A 21302-nucleotide genomic window follows, 5' to 3' on the forward strand; every position below is an offset into this window, starting at 1 on the left:
GGAGTGAAATGAGAGTGTGTCATGGATGACGTCAGCATCATTATTATAATTATTTAAAAAGGAGCCACTTTTATAAATGAATTTAATATTAATGAGTGATTAAAATAATAAAATGTGATAATCTCATAGTCATGAACCGATCAACACGCCCACATTTCATTAATTTAATTGTAAATAAGATAAAGTTATTGAAATTACGAAAATTAGTAGTAAACTTTAATTAAAGTCTATAATTTAATACACATTTTCCCACTTGGAGGATTATAATTGAAACCAATCCCCCAAAATATGCAAAATAAATAAATAAATAAATAAATAAATAAGGGTTTATTTGCAATTACAAAAAGTTGAAACCATTTCAAACAAAGTGGTTGAAATAAATTATTGTAACTTTATTTGGCTAAGCTTTTGGAAAATGCCACAGTCTTTCTGTTTGGCACAAAATTGACCTCTTGGAAAAGTTATTATTATTATTTTTTTTTTAAACTAATTATAAAATTAATAATTAAATTATACAACTTATTATTATTATTATTTACCTTATTTACCTAATTTATATACATAATATGGATATTTATAGATATTTTAATGCTTAAAAAATCATATTGCTTGCACTTAAGAGATATTAAGTAAAAAAAAGGGGAAAAAAAAAAGCATAACATGAGTTTATCCAAAACTATGACATTTTATTAAAAAAAAAAATTCTTTTTTTTTTTTTTTTATTATTATAAATTTTGTCAATGAGTTAGTTAGAATGAGTAATTTTATTAGTCAAATCAGGTCGATCCAAATAAACGACTAAATTGATTTTAATTGATTTAGTAAACTTTTTAAATATTATCGTTCACCCTTGAGTTAAGCATGATACAGTGATATTTGACCATATATATATTTATTTATTTATTTATCTTACGAATTTTAAAATTTAATAGACAACACATTAATTATTATTTTAATTCTAATGACTCGATCATTCTTTTAGAAACATGATTATTAATTTAATCTAAATTATTTTTGGATTTCTATCTATATTAGGATTTCTTACTATATTTAATGTTAATCATATTTATGGGAAAAAATATATGGGTAATTAAAGGAAGACTTGGTCATGTTATTATTTTATTATTATTATTATTATTATTATTATTATTATTATTATTATTATTATTATTATTATTATTATTATTGGTCTAAAACTTGAAGCCGAGGAAAGGTTGAAAATTTGATTCGTATAAGTCTTTGTTTAATTAAATATTAAATCATTTTCATTAACCAATATGAAGGACAGTCTAAGACCAACATTGTTCTATGGTTTTCAAAGCACACGTGTAACTGATCAAACCCACTATTAGTAAATATTGTGTTATATAAATTTTTATTTCGAGAGTCTTCTCTTAAAATTTTAAAACACGTTTACAAATGGGAGGTTTTCACACCCTTGTAAATAATGTTTTGATCTGAGATTTCATACCACAAATAAATAAAAAGTTGGATCTATATTGTATTTCACCTGAATCTCTTTATCTATCCTCTCGAGTTAGGGATGGGTACTTTAAACTAGTCATATGACTGAGGGCTCTTACTTGCATGGTTTAATAGTTATTAATCACTTATTAAAATACAATTATATAGTTGTCAAAATTAGTGTGAGTTATTATTAGATGGAATTAGTCAGCTATTCATCTTTATTAGGAGTCAATCTTTTATTTTAGTAGAGGAGCTATTTATAAAATTTATTTCAGTTTAAATAGGAGCCCGCTTACCAAAACACAACCCACAATTATCTCGAGTAATAATAATTTCATATTTATTCATACATTTGAGCGTGAGATGGAGTCTGGAGTGACTGGAAAACGTTCCCTATCTCCACTCTTATTTCATTCTCCATTCTTACAATCTATATATCTTTACCGTGATTAGAGTAAAGATTCGAGAATATTTTTTCTTTTATATATATATAAAAAGTGAGATGGAGCATAGCGAAGAGATGAAGATGGGAACGTGAAACATAATCCTAGCCGACAGTTCGGGTGAGATGGGAATGTGGAATATAACCCTACTAGAATTTGACAGAAACGAGAATATGGAATATAATCTTGTCTCCAATTGCTCCCTACTCCTTTCCGTCGTCCTTCTCCCAAATTATTGCCAATCCAACCAACGAATTAAACGGACATTAAATTGTTCATAAATTTCAAACAAGAAAACAAATCGAAATTGAGAATGAAAAAAAAATGTTTATCACGTTAGGTAAGGCAGTGAAGTGACGAAAACAAACCGACTCGGGTTCTCGTTTTTTCTCATTTTGCACACACCATTTGCATGACGTGGTTTCTTCTCTCCCTGTTTTAGGTTTGAAATATCACGCACAGTCAAACAATGAATTAAATGCCAAGGAAAAACAGGGACTCCCTTTGAAATGTCTCTTTCATATTTGGAATCATTCACTTATAAATACCCCAAAATCGCCATTAAAAAACACACAGCATTTTTATTGGGTTCTTATGATCATCTAAAATCATCACCAAAATGAAATTCGGCAAACAATTTACCGCTCAAATGGTTCCCGAATGGCGCCAAGCTTACATGGATTACGATTTTCTCAAGTCCCTTTTGAAGCAAATCGATACCTTCAACAAAACCCACGCCAAAAATCACCCCCCGAGCCACACTGGCCAGCTCAAAAGGGCTCTGACACTCTACAGGGCGTTCAGTGGTCTGACACTTCGCCACAGCCACAGCCATGGGCTTGCCAGTCCTGGATCGCCGCCGGATGCGGAGGAGCAGACGATTCTGGTGAACTCGGTGAACAGAGATGGGACGAAGAAGTACCGGACGACGTTTTTGATGGCGGATGAGGAGGGTGGCGAGTATGAGCTAGTGTACTTCCGGTCGTTGGATAGGGAGTTTAATAAAGTGGATAAGTTTTACAGGTCGAAAGTGGAGGAAGTTATGAAGGAAGCGAGTGTTTTGAATAAGCAAATGGATGCTTTGATTGCTTTCAGAATTAAAGTGGAGAATCCTAAGGGTGTTTGGGATTTCTCTGATGACCGGTCGGAGGAGATTACAAGGCTCGCCACTGATATTGCGGTTGCCACGGCGGCCTTGTCTTCTTCAACTCCTTCCGGGGTCCGAGCTAGTAGTAAGTTCATAAATTAAATTATAAACCCATAAGAGCTTAGGCTCAAAGTGGACCATATGTGATTCCTAAACGTGAGTGTTCTTCTATTGTTGAACAGGACGAGTTCACATAACGATGGACGCTATTGAGGAAGGGGAAGGTGGGTCGAGCCATAACGATAATGTTAAACCGGAGAACAAATCGAAAGTCGAAAAGGGAGAGGAAAAATCCAATGGGGAAGAAGAGAAAGCAACAAAGATGAGAGCCAACAGGCCACCTCCATTGGAGCTGCTTGATCGTGTGAAATTGAACACGACAGTAGAGACTCCAAGATCAACAATTAAAGGGCTTTTGAACTTTCCCAAGAACTCTGAACTTCAATTTAACAAAGAAAATCTTAACAAAATTGAGAATCAACTCAGGAAGGCTTTTGTTGTGTTCTATCACAAGCTTAGACTGCTGAAGAGCTTCAGGTGACTAATTGGATGCATTTTTTGGTGTTATTTTTGTTAATTTTGTGGGCTAATTCTGGTTTGATATGAACAGTTTCTTGAATACTTTGGCATTTTCGAAGATAATGAAGAAATATGATAAGGTAATGATTGTGTTTTTTGAAGAGATTGAGGTTAAAAGGGTATGGTTTTTGAGGTAAGATTGTTTGAAAATGGTGGATGCAGATTACTTCAAGAGATGCTGGAAAGGCATACATGAAGATGGTGGACAGCTCTTACCTCGGGAGTTCTGATGAGGTTAGGATTGTTTATTATTATTTATACACTACATACCATAAACAATTATGACTCAATTTTGAGATCTCACATCGGTTTTGAGATCTCACATCGGTTGTGGAAACATTTCTTATAAGGGTGTGGAAACCTCTCTCCGACAGACGTTTTAAAATCACTGACATCGATACATAACGAGCCAAAACGGACAATATCTACTAGTAGTAGGTTCGTACTGTTATAAATGGTATTAGAGCCAAATCATTGAGTAATATGCCAGTGAGAACAAGCCAAAGCGGACAATATCTACTAGTAGTAGGTTCGTACTGTTATAAATGGTATTAGAGCCAAATCACTAAGCAATATGCCAGTGAGAACATTTGTGCATTTTAAAATCGACGTAATGAGCTAAAACGGACAATATCTGCTAGTAGTAAGTTCAGGCTATTATAAATGGTATCAGAGCCAAGTCACCGAGCAGTGTGCCAGTGAGGATACGGTTGCAGATTGGAAACATTATTTATAAAGATGTGGAAACCTCTCCTTTGTATACGCATTTTAAAATCGTGAGGTTGACAACAATAGATAATGTAACGGATCAAAATGAACAATATCTACTAACAATGAAGTTGAGTTGTTATATAAATAATCGAAAAATAATGAACATGCTTTCTTAACATTAATGGCATTGAATAATCAGGTTTCGAAGTTAATGGAGAGGGTGGAAGCAGCTTTTATCAAACACTTCTGCAATGCTAATCGAACCAAAGGAATGAATATCTTGAGACCCAAAGCAAAGAAAGAAAGGCATAGAACAACATTTTCAGTTGGTAAACAGCCATTCTTGACACATTTGCAGGACTCTTCATTCATGTTTTGAACTTTGGCTGATCAATTTTAGAACAAAATTTTCAGGTTTCTTTGCTGGCTGCACCATAGCTCTTATCGTCGCCCTCATTTTCATTACACGAGCACGGCATATAATCGACCGAGAAGGCCACTCCCAGTATATGGATACCATGTTTCCTCTTTACAGGTAACTTAAAACAGAGAAACAGAACCATTACAAATCAAATCAACTCAACTCAACTCAACTCATTCTTCTGCTTGTTTAATGCACAGCTTGTTTGGATTCGTTGTCTTGCACCTGTTAATGTATGCAGCAAACGTATACTTTTGGAGGAGATACCAAGTGAATTATTCATTCATCTTTGGTTTCAAACAAGGCACTGAGTTGGCGTACCGTGACGTTTTGCTTCCCAGTTTTGCCGTGGCGACTCTTGCTTTAGCCTGTGTTCTTTCCAATCTTGACATGGAGATGGACCCTGAAACCAAGCCATATCAAGCAGTGACTGAACTTCTACCTTTAGTTTTGCTCCTTGTAAGATTATTCCCACATAAACCAACTCATCTGGCCATAAACCCAATAATTTGTAGCTAAAAGTCTAGCATTTTACCCTGCTTGCAGGCTGTGGTTGCAGTATTCTTGTGTCCATTCAACATCCTATATCGCTCGAGTCGCTTCTTCTGCTTAAAAACTCTGTACCGCTGCATATGTGCTCCCCTCTACATGGTAAGAAAGATGGGAATAGTCTTTTCAAGTTAGAAAATATAGCAAAACAATTGCAAGGATAGAGATTTGACCTTTCGAATTCGCTCTAATTTTGGATACTTTTCTTCCTCTGCAGGTCGTCTTCGCTGATTTTTTCTTGGCAGATCAGTTCACGAGCCAGGTTAGTAACACAAAAGGTTCTTCAGTTCAAGAAATTACCTGCATAGTACATCCTCAAACAATTACTTCGAATCGATTCAGGTGCAAGCACTTCGTAGCTTGGAATTCTACATTTGCCATTACGGTTGGGGAGATTACAAACACCGACAAAACACTTGTAGAGAGAATACTGTATTCAACACGTTCAGTTTCATCATTGCTGTTATTCCATATTGGTCACGTCTTCTTCAGGTTTGAATCTCGTCATCGAACTTTTCAGCTCCATCTAAGTAAGACAGGTGAAAGTTATAACACTAACAAAATTTTTGTTGGTTTCGTACTTGCAGTGTCTCAGGCGACTGTATGAGGAGAAAGATGTAATGCAGGGATACAATGGACTGAAGTACTTCTTGACCATTGTAGCTGTTTGCTTGAGGACAGCTTACAATCTGAACAAGGGAGTATTAACTTGGAAAGTTCTAGCCGCAGTTTTCTCGGCTGTGGCTGCCATTATATGCACGTATTGGGACATCGTAATGGACTGGGGCCTCCTGCAGCGGAATTCCAAGAACCGCTGGTTGCGAGACAAGCTACTTGTTGGTCACAACAGTGTGTACTTTGTGGCAATGGTGAGTTTCTCATAGGGTTTCACTCCTAAAAACAAGTAAGGGTCAATACTCAGGACACTTTTTCTAGTAATCTAAACAAGCTGTGGATATCAAATGCAGGGCTTGAATGTTTTGCTGCGGTTTGCTTGGCTGCAAACCGTGTTGGATTTCCAGTTCTCCTTCCTGCACACACAAGGTTTGATTACAATAGTTGCCAGCCTCGAGATCATTCGCCGTGGCATATGGAATTTCTTCAGGTACGACTACGACAATTCTGTTCTTTTAGGTTCTTTCCTCGAACTGCCTGCAAAAACCATACAGTTTCCCCAAATGGTTTGTTGACTGATCTATTGACCTTTTTGGATTAGGCTGGAGAATGAGCATCTGAACAATGTTGGGAAGTACCGTGCATTTAAATCTGTACCGCTGCCTTTCAACTATGATGAAGATGATGACAAAGATGATTAAAATTTTCCGGACAACATTCTTTCAACATATGCAGTTCAAATGTTTCTAAATGTTCAACAATTTTTTTACAGTATATATCAAATACACATCATTGCAATATCATCTCGACTCTACTTTTCTCATGATTCCTCTATCCGAGTGGAATTGGTTTAAAGAAACGAACAATCAAAGGGTGAATGTTCTCATGCACTTCCCTCTGCTTAGCTGATACGAAAAATAGTTTGGACGAAAACAAACAAAACTAAGTTCTACTCTAAGGATATCCTTCGCACTTCCCAGCCGCCTTTGTGCTTAAACATAATGAACAATATGCACCCCATCTTGTTCTTTCACCTCGAACGACCTCAAGAATGGTGTTTACCGTCTATACTACTACTAGAAAGACACTCTGGCAGACACTGCTATTTATTCTAGTAGGAAGATGGAGAAAATGCAAATGCAATTACACTATTGTACATGAGAAAGGTTAAGTTTCAGAAACTGGAAATTGCAATAAAGAGATATGCGAAGCCTAAAGAGTGATCAGCCTTACATTAATAGAGGTCATGTGATCAGCTCAGCAATACCAAGTTTATGCACGGCGCCATAGAATATGTAGATACTAGCGGGATCTGGGCTCTGCAGCTGAAATGAAAACCAAGTCTTGTTACGCACACAAACACATGCGTGAGTTCGACGGCCTTAGTTCACCATCCATCTCAAAACATCCTTAAAGTTAGCATAAGATGGACCTGAAGAGTAATGCACTTGCACTTAGCTTCAGTGTACATCTGAAATGTAATATTGGATTGAAATGCATCAAAGCAAACTCCAATTATGACACACTTCCGCATTCGTGGGGTGGCTGTATTGATCCATCTCATTTATATCAACCTCGTATATCTAAAGAATTAACACGAGAGTATTCCAGCGTAGATATCTTTTCTGAACGATCAGGAAAGTCCCCAATCCTATAACTGTCAATTGGCAGCATTTACACAACAAATAGTACTGGTTCTACTTGAATTAAACATAATTCTTCTTGATATACTTCACAGTAACGACGTAATTGACAAAAGATCATACTATGTAACTAAATATACAAGGTTCAAATCCCAAAACTCCAGTTACCCTTAAAGGTGGAAAAAGAAGGGAAGTTCTTGTTCAAGCTTTCCCTGATTTTATGTTATGTAATGCTTACTTATAAGGTTCAAATACTTTGCCATCACTGCATTGGAATGATCCTTAATTTTCCTTCAGTCACAGTTTTGATGGCAAGGAGGGTAACTTGGTCATTCCTGTTGAATAATCACAAACTCTAACCAACATGAAGAACGATCAGAAGGATCCTATAATGAATCATACACCACACTGTTATAGCAGCCTATTTTCTCTCGACACAAACTTCTAATCATTCACTCCAGGGAGAGCGAACGAGCCAACAGTAACATCCTGACTCCTTTCAGATGGGACGCATCTCTCACCTCTTTCCTAGAAAGTGGAAGGCGACAAACAAATAGAAAGAACATGAGTAAAACTTATAACTAAGATATAGTTATAATTCTAAATCACAAAGCATCGTTGGATTTCAAACAGGCGCCTTTTCAACAGTCCACAAGCTTAATTTCCATGCCACAAACAAGAAACCAACAAAGGATCAAATTAATTCTCCACAAAGCCCAGATGAAAAGTTAAACCACACAAATTTCACAAAACAAACTAGAAAGTTTCACGTATTATAGTTCATAAATGGAGCTCTTATTAAGAGAATACATAGTTCATATATGAAGTAACGGGTACAGATTTTTGCCAATGTTTCCAACTATAGTTGGAAGGGGGAATTCAGATGATTCTTGGAAAAATGATATTAGGCGTAATCACCTGAACAATTATTCAGAAATTTGAATTCAATGATAAGTGGTGTAAGGTAAGACCTCTCCTTTTCTATGATAATTTGAAGATCCATTTTCAGTGCACTAAGACAAAAGATCGACAAGAAACTAAATACTCTAAAAAAGTAAGGGTTTATGCCTCAGGAATTAGATCAAACGAGCATCGACGAACTTCACTTACTACCGGCAGAGGCCTTCTGTTCTTCCGAATTGTTAGAACCCTCATTTACCTCGAGGACATTGGAATTTGCATCCGGAGTCATTTCCTTCTCCAATTCCATAATCGCTTCCTCCTCCGCCATCTTCTCCGCCTTCAGAATCGGCTCGTAATAATCCGCATGAGCCTCCATACACTTCTTCAGAGCTCCAGTCACTTCGAAGCACTTCTCAACAATATCCTCCTTGTTCTTCTCCGCCTCCTCAATGCATTTCTCCCACTCTACGAAGCTATCTTTGCAACCGCCCCCTTTCATAAACAAGCAAAACCCACACTCCCCCTCCTCTTCCTCTTCAGGATCTTCCCCTCCACTTTCAGGGATCTTTCCTGATTGATCTGGTTCCCCGGAAGATTTTTCCTCGGGAGGAATTGGGGATCCCGATTGTTGTTCATCCTCCAGGGTTTTAGTGGCGGCAGCGTTTGATTCTGCGTCTTGGAGTTTCGAATTCGAAGTGGACATCCTAGTCGGTGCCGGAGGAATCGTTGGATTCACAGCTAGCTGTGTTACTGTCGCTTCGATCTTCCACCGCCGGCTTAAACCCCAAAAACCCTCCGATTACAGGACTTCTTTACTTTCTCTTCCTTGTGGCTGAAGTTAAAACGGTCAAAGGATGAGCGCTGACTATAAATTTAGTTGAGAAAATAGGAACACCTACAATTTCAATCCTCTAAACGTACTTTGATCCTAAAATGATTCCAAAATAGACATAGCTTGAATTAAATAAATTAATTTTAACAAAATAATAGCAGATCAAAGCAAAGTTACTTTATGCCAAATTTAGAAATTGTATTAAGCAAAATAATAATAATAATAATAATAAATAAATAAATAAATTGAATAGGTTGGAAACTAACTTTATTATATTAATTCAACTATAAAAAATTTGAGATCATTTATTTAAATTTTTATTAAAAAGCATCAAATATTGAATTAAGTTTTACATTTTCATTTTAATAAATATATATATATACACTTTTCAAAATACTTTCAATCATCCACTATATTATTTTAAAAATTACATTCCAAGTTGAAGAATTTTTCAATCTTGAGTCCAGTCCACGATTGTGATTCCCAAAACACTACGAGAAGGAAAGTAGTGAGACAAAAAGAGGAGCCCGACACAATCATACGAAGTCACAATTCACCCAACAATCCTAAAAGTTGGAGCAACAAGTAATGGATTGAGTGCGCGAGGGAAAGAAGAAAGAATGGGCATCCCAAGCCAAAATATTACAAGTACCACCTCATCCTAGACCGTTGCAAGAAAAAATGAGAGAGAGCGAACTAAACGAAGCGAACATGGAATTTGAAGAGATAAGAAAAGAGACCATCCCGAGCTACTAACAAGCCAACTAATCTATTATTAAGAGTGGTTGAAAAATAAATAAAAAAAAATAAAGTTATAAAACTAGTGGTATCATAACCAAAAAAAAAAATACAATAATTTTAAATTAGTTCGATCTAACTCGATCACTCCCGCTATTAATTTTCATCCATTTGAATCTCGACCATTAATATTGAAAAAAATAATATTACGAGAACTTTTAAAGAACATATAACTCTCCAACCTCAATTCTCTTTCAATCATCCTTGTCATTTTCATCGTCGGAGTAGCTGAATGGAAGTGGAACAGACTTGAATGAGCGATACTTGTTAACGTTGTTCAGATGCTCGTTCTCCAAACTGATCACAAAATTCAATGTCGGCTTAAAAATCAAGCCAAGAGATACTGTGCTGCTCTGCTCTGCATTAGAATGTTACCTGAAGAAGTTCCAAAGGCCACGGCGAACGATTTCCAAGCACGATATCGACGTAACCGCAGCAAGTTTTTGAAACGATCGCAAGTTGAATGCTAACACCAGCTGAATCCAAGCAACTCTCAACACTACATTTACTATCTGTTCAAAACATAATTGGATCAGTAGTGGGGAAAATGAATAAATGATCGGTTAAAGCAGAGCAGCAGCTAGCAGGTAGCATTACAATGGCTGCAAAATAGACGCGCTTGTTGGAAACTAATAGCCGGTCTCTCAAGTACTTGTTCTTTGAGTGTTTTCGCAGAAGTCCCCAGTCAACAACGATGTCCCAGTATGTATTGATCAACATGGAAACCGCAGAACTAATCAAAGCTAGCACCATCCAGCTAACTCCCTTTCTTAACTCACAAGCAGTTCTAATCAGGACTGCAACGATTGTTGAGAGGTATTTCAGAGCGTTGTAGCCATGCATTGCTTCTTTTTCTTCGAGCAATCGACGAACACACTGCATAACCATTAATATATGCATGAACATGATGAACATGAGGAACTCCTGATTTAGGATATAAGATGTTTAATCTCTTTGTCATATCAAAATCTAGAGAGAACCATTTGCAACTTAGCATGAATCTATTCTGAGAAGTAGTTTATGAATCACAGTTCACAACAGTAATCAGAAACATTGTCTAAGTCCTTTTCTGACTTTAAAAAGAACAAAGTAGACCGGGAAGGTCGGATGATATAAGAAAAATCACCCCTGAATCATGGAAGGGCGATGAGCGAGAGGTATGAAACAGACAGACGTTCACTAGAAGCTGGGTGCGGGAAGCCCATGTAACAGCCCAAGACCACTGCCAGCAGATATTGTCCTCTTTAGGCTTTCCCTTTCGGGCTTCCCCTCATGATTTTTAAAACGCGTCTGCTAGGAGGAGTTTTCCACGTTTCCACACCCTTATAAAGAATACTTCGTTCTCCTCCCCAACCGATGTGGGATCTCACAGCCCATGTAGCAGTATTCAATAAAAAAAGCATTTTTGAAGTCAGGCTTTCGTATCCTCAGGAATGAAACTAGTGCCCGGGGAGGGACGTAATGAAATGGCATACACTAGCCAACTTAATTTTTTCACTAGCTTTGACAAAAGCATCAGCGGTGAAAAGACTAAAATTGGTTCATACCTGTAAGAATCGCAGCCAAAATGGTATGACAGCGATAACGAAGGAGAGCGTATTGTAGACGCCATGCGTGTGGCACTTGTTTTGCTTCCTAGAGTGTTCTCCTAAACCGTAGTAGCAAATATACAGCACTATACATCTTGAAGCTTGCACCTAAAATCATTCGCAGCACAGCCCTCAACAACTAAGTTAACTTTCATTTTCCATCATACTAAGAAGTTTAAATGTAGAACCTGACTAGTAAGCTGATCCGCCAAGAAATAATCTGGAAACTTAACCTGCAAGAAAAAACAAAAACCCAGTGAATCGGATCCATTTTCGTTCTTGGTTTAGCTCGGGCTCCTCTCAATCTCTCATTTACTCATCTTACTTTATTACCTTGCACAGAGGAGCGGATATACAACGTAGAAAACACCGTATAAAGGAAAAACGAATCGACTTGTATAGAATGTTGAACGGGCAAAAGGCGATGAGAAGAACAACCTACACAAAAGACGAACTTACTGAGAGAGAATGTTGTATAAAGAGGAACTCTGCACAGTGTTTGAGTGATCTTACAGCTGCTGTGCCTAAAGGAACCTTCTCAGCTTCTGTTCGATACTTCCGAGTACTGGGGTCTCGGTCCACGTATAAACTAGCCAGGAAGCTGGCCGATGCTAATACTGCGAGACCAGCACCGAGCAGGAAAACTTGTTGACAACCGAATTTAGTTCCTCTCTTGGAACCAAAGATAAATGGATAGTTAACTCCACAACATCTCCAGAAGTGCAAGTCTGCTGCATACATGAGCACATGTAGGACAATGAAGCCAAATAGACTGCAACATGAATCACTACTATCTCAGAGAAGACTTCTGGTGAAGCTAAGTACATGTAGAACTGTAGGGAACTATTCCTACCTGTAGAGTGGAAATATATTTTCCATGTAATGTGTGCCATCTTCCTTCTCCAGCAATCTTTGAGATAAAATTTTCAAGACCGACGCGGCGAGTAGTGCCACCGTGCAACCGAATAGGAAGCCTGAAAATGAGGTGGGGAAATGAATCCAATCAGTCTGGGGAACTTACCAACATGATGTTTGTTGGTGTCTACTTTTGTTTTAAGCAAGAACTTGATAAGGTAAAGGGAATCACCTGAAGAAAATGTCACTATGGGTTTTTCTCTTTTAGTTTTTGGCTTCAAAAGCTTTATTCCTTCTTTGTAATTTGAGTTTGAGAAGTTCTTGATGAAGGTAATTTCCACCATCTTCATGAGATCGGCAACCTAGTTAAGAAAAGAAATCAGCATCTACAGGCAAATAATACAATAATGTAGATGGCCGTGTCAAGTATTCACATTTTTATCAAATTTTATGTAACAGCCCAAGTCCACCGCTAACAGATATTGTCATATTTGAACTTTTCCTTACAGGCTTCCCCTCAAAGTTTTAAGAAAAGGTTTTCACACCCTTATAAGAAATGTTTCGTTCCCCTCTCCAACCGATGTGGAATCTCATAATTCACCCCCCTTGGGGGCACACCACTCGGTACCCGGCTCTAATACCATTTGTAACAGTCCAAGTCCATCGCTAGCAAATATTGTCCTATTTAGGCTTTCCCTTTCAGGCTTCTCCTCAAAGTTTTAAAACGTGTTTGCTAGAGAGAGGTTTCCACACTCTTATAAGGAATGTTTCGTTCTCCTCTCCAACCATTGTGGGATCTCACAATCCACCCTTTGGGGAGTCTAGTGTCATCGCTGGCACACCGCTCGGTACCTAGCTCTGGTACCATTTGTAACCGCCCAAGTCCACCGTTAGCAAATATTGTTCTATTTGGGCTTTCCCTTTTGGGCTCCCCTCAAAGTTTAAAAACTTGTATTCTAGGCAGAAGTTTCCACACCCTTAAGGAAATGTTTCATTCTCCTCTCCAACCAATGTGGGATCTCACAATCTACCTATCTTAGGAACCCAAAATCATCATTGGCACACCGAGCAGTCTTATGATATGAGAAACCTGAATCTCTAGGTGAGAACTCAAAGATTTATGATCATACCTCATCAGAAGTTCCTAGATACGAATTGTCCACAATTTCCATGTATGACCTCCCTGCTGCACTTGATGAAATCTGCACCCAATACAGGCAGGAAAGTATCAACACATACAGATCATATAAACATCTAGAACTTATGAAATATTGCTCCATTCTATAGAATATAATCCAGGAATCAAACTAAATATATTGCTATTGATTCAATGCCAGACCTTCTCATACTTTCTCAAGATTCTCGCAAATGCTGACAGGTTCATAAAACTGGTTCATTCCATTTCAAAAGTATAAAAACATGTTAATTCAGTGGTTGAATATCATAAATAACAGCATATAATCTTCTTTGTATATACCTGAATTGCTTTAACGAATAAAGCTCCTGGTAAAACTCAGCAAATGCTTTTTTCAACTGTTCTTCAATCTTGCTTCGATCATCATTATCAGTACCCGAATCATCGAGGACTTTCACATGCTTGAGAATTTCTTGGGAATTTTGGCTGTTTTCCTTTGTTATTTCTTCTAAATGTTTGCTGCTACTTACTTCTTTGTGAGCTTGATCGAGTTGTGGAATGCAAATAGACTCTTTTTGAATCTTCCTACGCAACGCAATCAAAGTCTCCATTTGTTTCGTTAGAACACTTGCTTCGTTGGTCACAGCCTCTACACTTTCCTTGTAAAAGGAATTTAACTTGTTGAGTTCTTCATCAAGTTTCTTAAAAAATTTCACCTCTATCTCTGATATCTCTTGGGACTTCCTGAAATCATGTTGCTGTGATTTCTCAATATCTTGGTTTTGGTTCTCAATATCTTTCCCGACATGGGATTTTCTTGGTTGAGAGATGAACTCACTGCATTTTCTGTCTACTGCTGGCTTCTTCTTTGAGTACCCAGATGATGCCCTAGATTTCTGAATCTGTTTCTCGTAGGAAATCTCGAGTAATAATCGTTTGAGGCCATTGTAATCCAGATACGCGTCCGCCCATTCCAGCACCATTTGTTTCTTGAATTCGTTCTTGAACTTCATCCTTTGTGTTCGTTAAAATGTCAGTCATGCTATACTGATGATTGACATCGTAAAGATAACACAAGAACGTGAAAATCGACTTACCTTTGCTCTGTTTTTTTCCTTTCCCTGTTTCGATCTCAAAGCCTCCTCCTGAACCGCTAAGCCGTCTAGCGTCGCCCAAAAATCGGATTCTTACAAGAGTGCGATTGCCGATGAGGCCATCCAATCGGGTAAGCAACATTATCCGATTCCTGACAGAGTTTGAGCTCATTGGGTGAGTGACACACCCACAAATCGGTGGTATGTCGGCCATGCGGCAGCTCATGCTTGAGTGACAGTGTTGGAGACGATGCATCGTCACCATGGTAATCACACGCGTCCGGATTTGGGACGGAGTAAAGTACTTTATGGGAAAGAAATGGATATGGGAGATAACTACTTCGTGATCCCTTGCCAATTTATTACGAGACTCTGCGTGGGAAATCTGCGTGGCCTTATAATCATGAATTTACTATTTTTTTAATGATTAATTCTGTTGGTACTTTTAAAAATATATAATTTATGGTGACGGCTTCATATTCCAATTCTATAATTCGCAAATTTAGTAAAATTTTCAAAATCTAAATCCAATTTAATTTTATCTCCTGGGTGTGAAATCTTATATCCAATAAACACACTTTAAAATAGAATAAACACATTTTAAAATAGAGAGGCTAGGCCAAAACGAATAATATCTTATAAAGATGTGGAAACTCTCTCCTCAATAAACGTACTTTAAAACCATGAGGTTAAGGACGATGCAGGTCAAAACGAACAATATCTACTAGTGATAAGCTTGAACAGTTACAAATGGTATAAAAACCCGACATTAGACGATGTGCTATTGATAGGCTTGAAATGTTACAAATGGTACAGAGCTCAAAGTTGGACGATGTGCCAGCGAAGATGCCGGGCCCCTAAAAAGAATGAATTGTGAGATACTACATCAATTGGAATTATTATAAATGGTATGAGAAGTAAACACCAGGCAGTGTGCCAACAAGAACATTACTCATATACAACTTTGTCATAGCATACCTCAACAAATGCACGATCAAGTCTTTGAGGCAGAACAACAAATTCAACAAGAATCTTAAAAGATTTTAATTTATACCCATTGCAAATTTTTTTAAATCATCTATGGAAGACGAAGAACAAAGGCTAAAAGAGTCGCATTTCAGACATGGTAGAACTGAAGTTTGCTGGTTAAGTACAGAGCAAGGATGTGTTCAAAAGCTAATCAATGGTGTATGTTAAATCTTACAATCTGCGTCCTTTTGGAAGGGAAGTAGAGAAGCAAAATTTAAAGAACCTAATGAAGAAGAATACTCGAAAAGGAAACTATGGCCCCCTTTGTAGATTATTTGGGGATTTATGCGTTCACAGTCCGTCCTTTTTACCCTGCATTGGCTCATCTGGCTGAGTTATCCTGCTCCCCTGTTCTTCCACTGCAACAATAGAAGTGAGGAAGCTTGACCTTGCCACAACTCCTGCAATAACAACACAGTCAACCCCATGAACATTCTTGAAAACTATGGCCATTTTACATAATCACAAATACTATGTGCTGATTTTATCAAAATATCAGATTTTGTACCAGTCATATGAACCAAAAATCCAAAGAGAAGAATATCTGCTAATGGTGTGGAAACCTCTCCCTAGTAGACGCGTTTTAAAAACCTTGAGGAGAAGCCCGAAAGAAAAAATCCAAAGAGAAGAATATCTGCTAATGGTGGACTTGGGCTGTTATAAACGATATCAAGGTCAGACACTAGGTGGTGTGCGAGGACGCTAAGCCCCAAAGGGGGTGGATTGTGAGATCTCACATGTGCCAGCAAGAATGTTGGGTCCTGAAAGTGGATTGTGAGATCCCACGTTGGTTGGAGAAGGGAACGAAATATTTTTTTATAAGGGTGAGGAAACCTGGAAAACCCAAAAGGGAAAGTCCAAAGAGGACAATATCTACTAGCAGTAGTCTTGAGCTGTTACACCTTAGATAAATTTCGAAAGAAAAATTAATGGATATGTTTCGGGCCGGTAGAATCAGGAGAGATTTGTTTGATGACAATCAAACATAAGAAATAAATGCAATGCAACCCATCAGCATGTGAAGAAAAATAAAGCAGCTTACACTTCGTTCGTTAGATAAAAACTACAATCCACATTTCTTCGCTTCACTTCAGTGAGGCTAACATGTTAAGGATGTTAATAAATAAATTCTGCTATCAGAAACATTCTTATTTTTACATTTCATTATGTTTCTAAGTAATAATATTCTGGGATTTATTTCAAACAAGATGCCCAGAATGAAGTAAAGAAAAAAATTGACACTCTGGCTAGCTATCACAGTCAATTGGCATTCTAGTCACTATCAGCCATGACACCAGCTGACTCCATTGTTTTCTTTCTTGGAAGACTACAAAGTAAATATAAGTTTTCTCTAACACTTGGCGTCAGCCACTAACAAGAGATAACCAATCGTCTCGGTGAACTGAACTACAGGTCTAACAATTTGTGAGAACTTAACTAGCATACTGAAATACATTTGAAATGAAGCAAAAAATTACAAAATCACAATCAGGTAAGTTCAGGTCATGTGAAAAAACAGCTCCCTAACAATGATGCAATAATGTATGCAATTACTAGATGTTGAGTTTAACAACATATGTGGGGATGAGTAAGCCTCTGACCTCTTGATCGAGAGTATTTGTCTGACCAGTTGAGCTATGATTAGCCGATTGTATGTCATTATTAGATGAACCATGTTTTGATATCAAAATAAACAACATTCAAGCAGAGAAACCTTCCTAAAAGCTGAGATCAATGTTGAAGACTAATTTGTTAAGGCAAGGAAGGGAGAGTCTTACTTGCACCTAATTATAACTGGAATAGGTTTTAGAGCCTTTGGGCCATTTCTTATCCCCCTTTTATGTGGAGAAACCTGCAAAATATAGACATGAACACTTTCTCAAAATTCCCAATAAATCAAAAGAAGAACAAGTTATAGAACAGGAGCTTTCAAAATCTAGCAGAGTCCTAAATGAATGTTTCAAATATACATGAACAGAGTTATGTATTCAGATATCAACATGGAAGAGTCATAAGAATTTAAAGTCCAATAGAAAACATATGATATCAAGCGCATCAACCAAAGAAACATAACAAGAATGAAGGTCTAAACAATATTAAAGACAAATCTGAAATATCCTTGAGGATTGAACATCAAAAGTACAAATGGAAATGCTCCCTAAAATCTTCGGACGCTACAAGTTCATATCTAATACTTTCAATGACATCTTACATATCCCACAACTTCCATGTGAAATTTTAAGTTTAAACTTCTTCCATAAGTAACATATAGATTAAGTTTCTACTCTAAGAATAGGATCTTCTCAGCGTATGATTATTTGAAAATAGGAGGAAATTCAATACCTTCCTCTTAGGAACAGCCATGAGCTCCATCGACCCGGAAAAAGATAAACTAGGGAAACCAAACCCCACAATACTGCAGTTGTTGATCCCGTCCCTATCAGATTCATGGTTAAACTCCGGCAGAACAAGCGGCGGCGCGGAATCCTTATGGTCCATGATCCCAGATATCGGCGAAGAATGGGGTAAAACCTTAGCCATCGCCTTCAACCCAAACATCGAACCCGTCTGACCCTCTACCGCCCTCAAAATCCTCAACGCCATAGCTGCGAGCAAGTGGCAGTGCTGCTTTCAGTATACCGGCGGTGCAAATCGGCCTAAGATGACGACGGGGTTTTAGGAATTTGGAAATGCCACAATACAAATCGACGGCGTCGTTTTAACGAGTCCAGGGCCAATGGGCCGGTAACAGGCTTGGATCCCTAAGCTCGGCCCAAAAGCACGAAAATATAGATTTTTATATTTATTAATTTGAAGCAAAAATAATTGAATAATAAGTTATCATCAATACCAATTTATAGACGTCGGTGTTGATTGATCTGTTGTGCGATCCTACGTTGAGTGGAGAGGGTAACAAAACATTCTTTGTAATAGTGTGGAAACCTCTTTCAAAGTAGACTCGTTTTAAAAACGTGAACCTAAAAAGAAAAATCCAAATATGACAATATATGTAGGCAACCGGTAAGACCAATGTTATGGTCTGATCCAATACTAACTAATGGGTCTGTGCCCAACTAGATCATCGTCTAGTCTAGCCAAGAATGACAACCAAGCATCACCAAAAGTGAGTTCCAGTTTCATTGAACCGTTCTACTTGCAAGTGAAATTGATCATGTTTTAACCAAGCCATATTCTGTTTCGGATGCCTACCAATTTGATCCTTGAGTTTTAACTCATTAGTTTCCAATAAAACTTACAAAATCAAATTCACAAGTCTTTTTTTTATTTATTGATAGCTCAGTTGACATGAAATATTTACTCTCGATCAAGAGTTCAAGTGTTCGAATTCTCAACTTTCTTGATACTTGACAACACAAACTCTTGAGCTATACACACACTTAAGATTGAGTATTCGTAATGCGTCGAGACATCGCTATAGCCGAAAGAGTGATCAAAAGCACCAAAACAAGAACTGCACCGAAAGAGCCGATTAAAGATTGAGAGCTACGTCGACAAAAGGAGTCGAATTGGGAGCAAAACGAAGCCCAATTGACAACAGTGTTGCCCTGATACGCCAAGTAAACCACAGACGCCGCAACCGAAGCGCCAGCGGTCTCAAGAGCCATAGCCATCTTCCATGCACATTTAAATCATTCATAAACAACCACCAAATGCACAACAAATGAGCAAAAATGGAAGAAAAAAGCTACACAAACAAAACATACCGTGTCAAAGATGAGCAAAGTGAGCCTTGGAGTGACTGATGCAACTTTCACCATTTGGAAGATGGATAGAGGTAGCGAAAGAAAGAGATACCCACAAGCTACCGAATTCACAAGCACGAAAAACCTATAACAATTAAAAAGGTGCATCGACAACATAGCTCAACTAGTTAAAATATATTTTTAAACAAGAAATTCGAGGTTCAAAATTACATAAACATAGGGAGATCCTTATAAACGGCTTTGAATTGAGTCGACTGAGTTGAAAAGGGGAGAGTTTGATGGGCAGTGCCCATTACAATTGCACTGCACAGAGTAGCCATGAGTGCTACTACTCTCAGCACTAAGTCCACTATGGTCAGCCCTCTCTGAGCTCCTCCTCCTCCAAATGGGTATCTAATTTTTGAACCCAATGGCACTTCACCCTCTGATTTTGCCTTTGACTGATCCATTTCCATTTTGAAGGTCTTGCAAGTTCTTTCAATGCGTCTGGTTTAAGTACTGTGTGTTTGCAAGTGGGGTTTGCTTAAAGTGATAAACAAAAGTGGGTATTAGGTGAATTTGTGATGTGTTTGAGGATTTCATATGATCTAAGCCATAGTTGATTTGTAATTATGCCATTGGATGTTATGAGCTAGCTTGGCTGTTTTCTTTTTTGAAGTTATTTTACCGGCTCTCGCTTTAGACTCGTGTTTATCTTGATTACTTCATTAAATATTTTTAATCCAACATTATCTCCTCTTTCTCTTTCAGGTTTTTCTTAAAGATTTTTAAAATGTGCCTAGTACGGAGAAGTTTCCACACTTTTATAAAGAAAGTTTCGTCCTCCTCCTCAATCGATGTGAGATCTCACAATTTACCATTTCGGAGTCCAGCATCCTCTCTGGCACACCACCCGGTGTTCACTTCTCTTTGGGGCTCAGCGTTCTTGCTGGTATATCACTCGGTGTCTGAATCTAATACCATTCGTAACAACTCAAGCTCACCACTAGTAGATATTGTCATTTTTGGGCTTTCATTTTCACGTTTCGTCTGAATGTTTTTAAAATGTGGAGAGATTTCCACACCCTTACAAAAAAAAAAAAAAAACTTCGTTTTTCTCCCCCAACCAATGTGGGATCTCATAATAACGATGGATGATAGTGTAAGGAATAAAACGAGTTGAATTTGAGGGTAATTTTAGAATAAACGTTGTTTAGGAGATACTTTAGAGTGTGAGTTTGATTCAAGGTAAAGTCGTAATTGTATTAGAGAGGAAATGCCAAGCTGGAGAAACCAACAAGTTTAGTTAGGTCAGAATGTTTCTAAGGCTACTCGAAACGCTCTTTTAGTAAAAGTACTAAAATTGTGAGAATAGTAACTAGTAATATATTTATTCATTTAAAATTATTTCGGTCACCTCAAGTGTAATAATGGATGGTCGTGTAAGAAATAAAGCTGAGTGAATTTAAGGGTATTTTTGGAATAAGCATTGTTTAGGAGATATTTAAAGTAAAGTCCTACTCGTATTTGAGAGCAGTTGCCAAACTCGAGAAACCAAAAAGATTAAATAGTTCGGTCAGCAATTTCTCTAAGGTTCGGCTTCTTGAACTACAAATACGATTTGGACCTATTGAACTACAAATACGATTTTTATAAAATTGTTAGAATAATATTTAGTAACATATTTATTTAATGTTTAGTTTTGAAGTACTTTTGAGTAAAAATATATATATATATATATTTATCTCGCATAAAATATATATTTTTTAATATTTTAGACGTTTTAAA

The 21302-nt window shown here is 37.4% G+C and overlaps 5 protein-coding genes across 6 annotated transcripts; 1 reads left to right on the forward strand and 4 right to left on the reverse strand.

Moving 5' to 3' along the window:
- The first annotated feature begins 2493 nt into the window (after nucleotides 1-2493).
- LOC111467692 (phosphate transporter PHO1 homolog 3-like) lies at nucleotides 2494-6781 on the forward strand. Its single transcript, XM_023112682.1, has 13 exons — nucleotides 2494-3142; nucleotides 3240-3594; nucleotides 3668-3716; nucleotides 3799-3870; nucleotides 4547-4676; nucleotides 4762-4882; nucleotides 4969-5227; nucleotides 5315-5419; nucleotides 5535-5579; nucleotides 5660-5809; nucleotides 5905-6186; nucleotides 6286-6422; nucleotides 6534-6781. The coding sequence occupies exons 1-13, from the start codon at nucleotides 2530-2532 to the stop codon at nucleotides 6631-6633; spliced, it is 2418 nt and encodes an 805-aa protein (XP_022968450.1). The 5' UTR covers nucleotides 2494-2529; the 3' UTR covers nucleotides 6634-6781.
- A 1478-nt stretch (nucleotides 6782-8259) lies between these two features.
- On the reverse strand, nucleotides 8260-9364 carry LOC111467693. The gene has a single exon (XM_023112683.1). The coding sequence runs from the start codon at nucleotides 9179-9181 to the stop codon at nucleotides 8678-8680; it is 504 nt and encodes a 167-aa protein (XP_022968451.1). The 5' UTR covers nucleotides 9182-9364; the 3' UTR covers nucleotides 8260-8677.
- A 732-nt stretch (nucleotides 9365-10096) lies between these two features.
- Nucleotides 10097-15121, reverse strand: LOC111467409 (phosphate transporter PHO1 homolog 10-like). Of its 2 annotated transcripts, XM_023112287.1 has the most exons (13): nucleotides 14785-15121; nucleotides 14030-14701; nucleotides 13892-13940; nucleotides 13683-13754; nucleotides 12785-12914; nucleotides 12551-12671; nucleotides 12211-12469; nucleotides 12031-12135; nucleotides 11886-11930; nucleotides 11656-11805; nucleotides 10706-10984; nucleotides 10484-10620; nucleotides 10099-10405 (listed from the first exon to the last, which is right to left on the reverse strand). In XM_023112287.1, the coding sequence occupies exons 2-13, from the start codon at nucleotides 14698-14700 to the stop codon at nucleotides 10303-10305; spliced, it is 2121 nt and encodes a 706-aa protein (XP_022968055.1). In that variant the 5' UTR covers nucleotide 14701; nucleotides 14785-15121; the 3' UTR covers nucleotides 10099-10302. The 2 variants fall into 2 exon arrangements, with proteins under 2 accessions (XP_022968056.1, XP_022968055.1); XM_023112288.1 differs by lacking the exon at nucleotides 12031-12135 and having other exon boundaries at nucleotides 10097-10405; nucleotides 12157-12469.
- Nucleotides 15122-15864: 743 nt separating this feature from the next.
- Nucleotides 15865-18521, reverse strand: LOC111467436. The gene is made up of 3 exons (XM_023112336.1): nucleotides 18154-18521; nucleotides 17589-17662; nucleotides 15865-16211 (listed from the first exon to the last, which is right to left on the reverse strand). Exons 1-3 carry the CDS (start codon nucleotides 18412-18414, stop codon nucleotides 16133-16135), a joined length of 414 nt encoding a protein of 137 aa, XP_022968104.1. The 5' UTR covers nucleotides 18415-18521; the 3' UTR covers nucleotides 15865-16132.
- A 564-nt stretch (nucleotides 18522-19085) lies between these two features.
- Nucleotides 19086-20013, reverse strand: LOC111467431 (casparian strip membrane protein 3-like). Its single transcript, XM_023112327.1, has 3 exons — nucleotides 19746-20013; nucleotides 19536-19659; nucleotides 19086-19442 (listed from the first exon to the last, which is right to left on the reverse strand). Exons 1-3 carry the CDS (start codon nucleotides 19988-19990, stop codon nucleotides 19209-19211), a joined length of 603 nt encoding a protein of 200 aa, XP_022968095.1. The 5' UTR covers nucleotides 19991-20013; the 3' UTR covers nucleotides 19086-19208.
- Nucleotides 20014-21302: the final 1289 nt, after the last annotated feature.

This window comes from Cucurbita maxima, unplaced genomic scaffold (genome assembly GCF_002738345.1).
Source record: "Cucurbita maxima cultivar Rimu unplaced genomic scaffold, Cmax_1.0 Cma_Scf00034, whole genome shotgun sequence".
Classification (NCBI taxonomy): domain Eukaryota; kingdom Viridiplantae; phylum Streptophyta; class Magnoliopsida; order Cucurbitales; family Cucurbitaceae; genus Cucurbita; species Cucurbita maxima.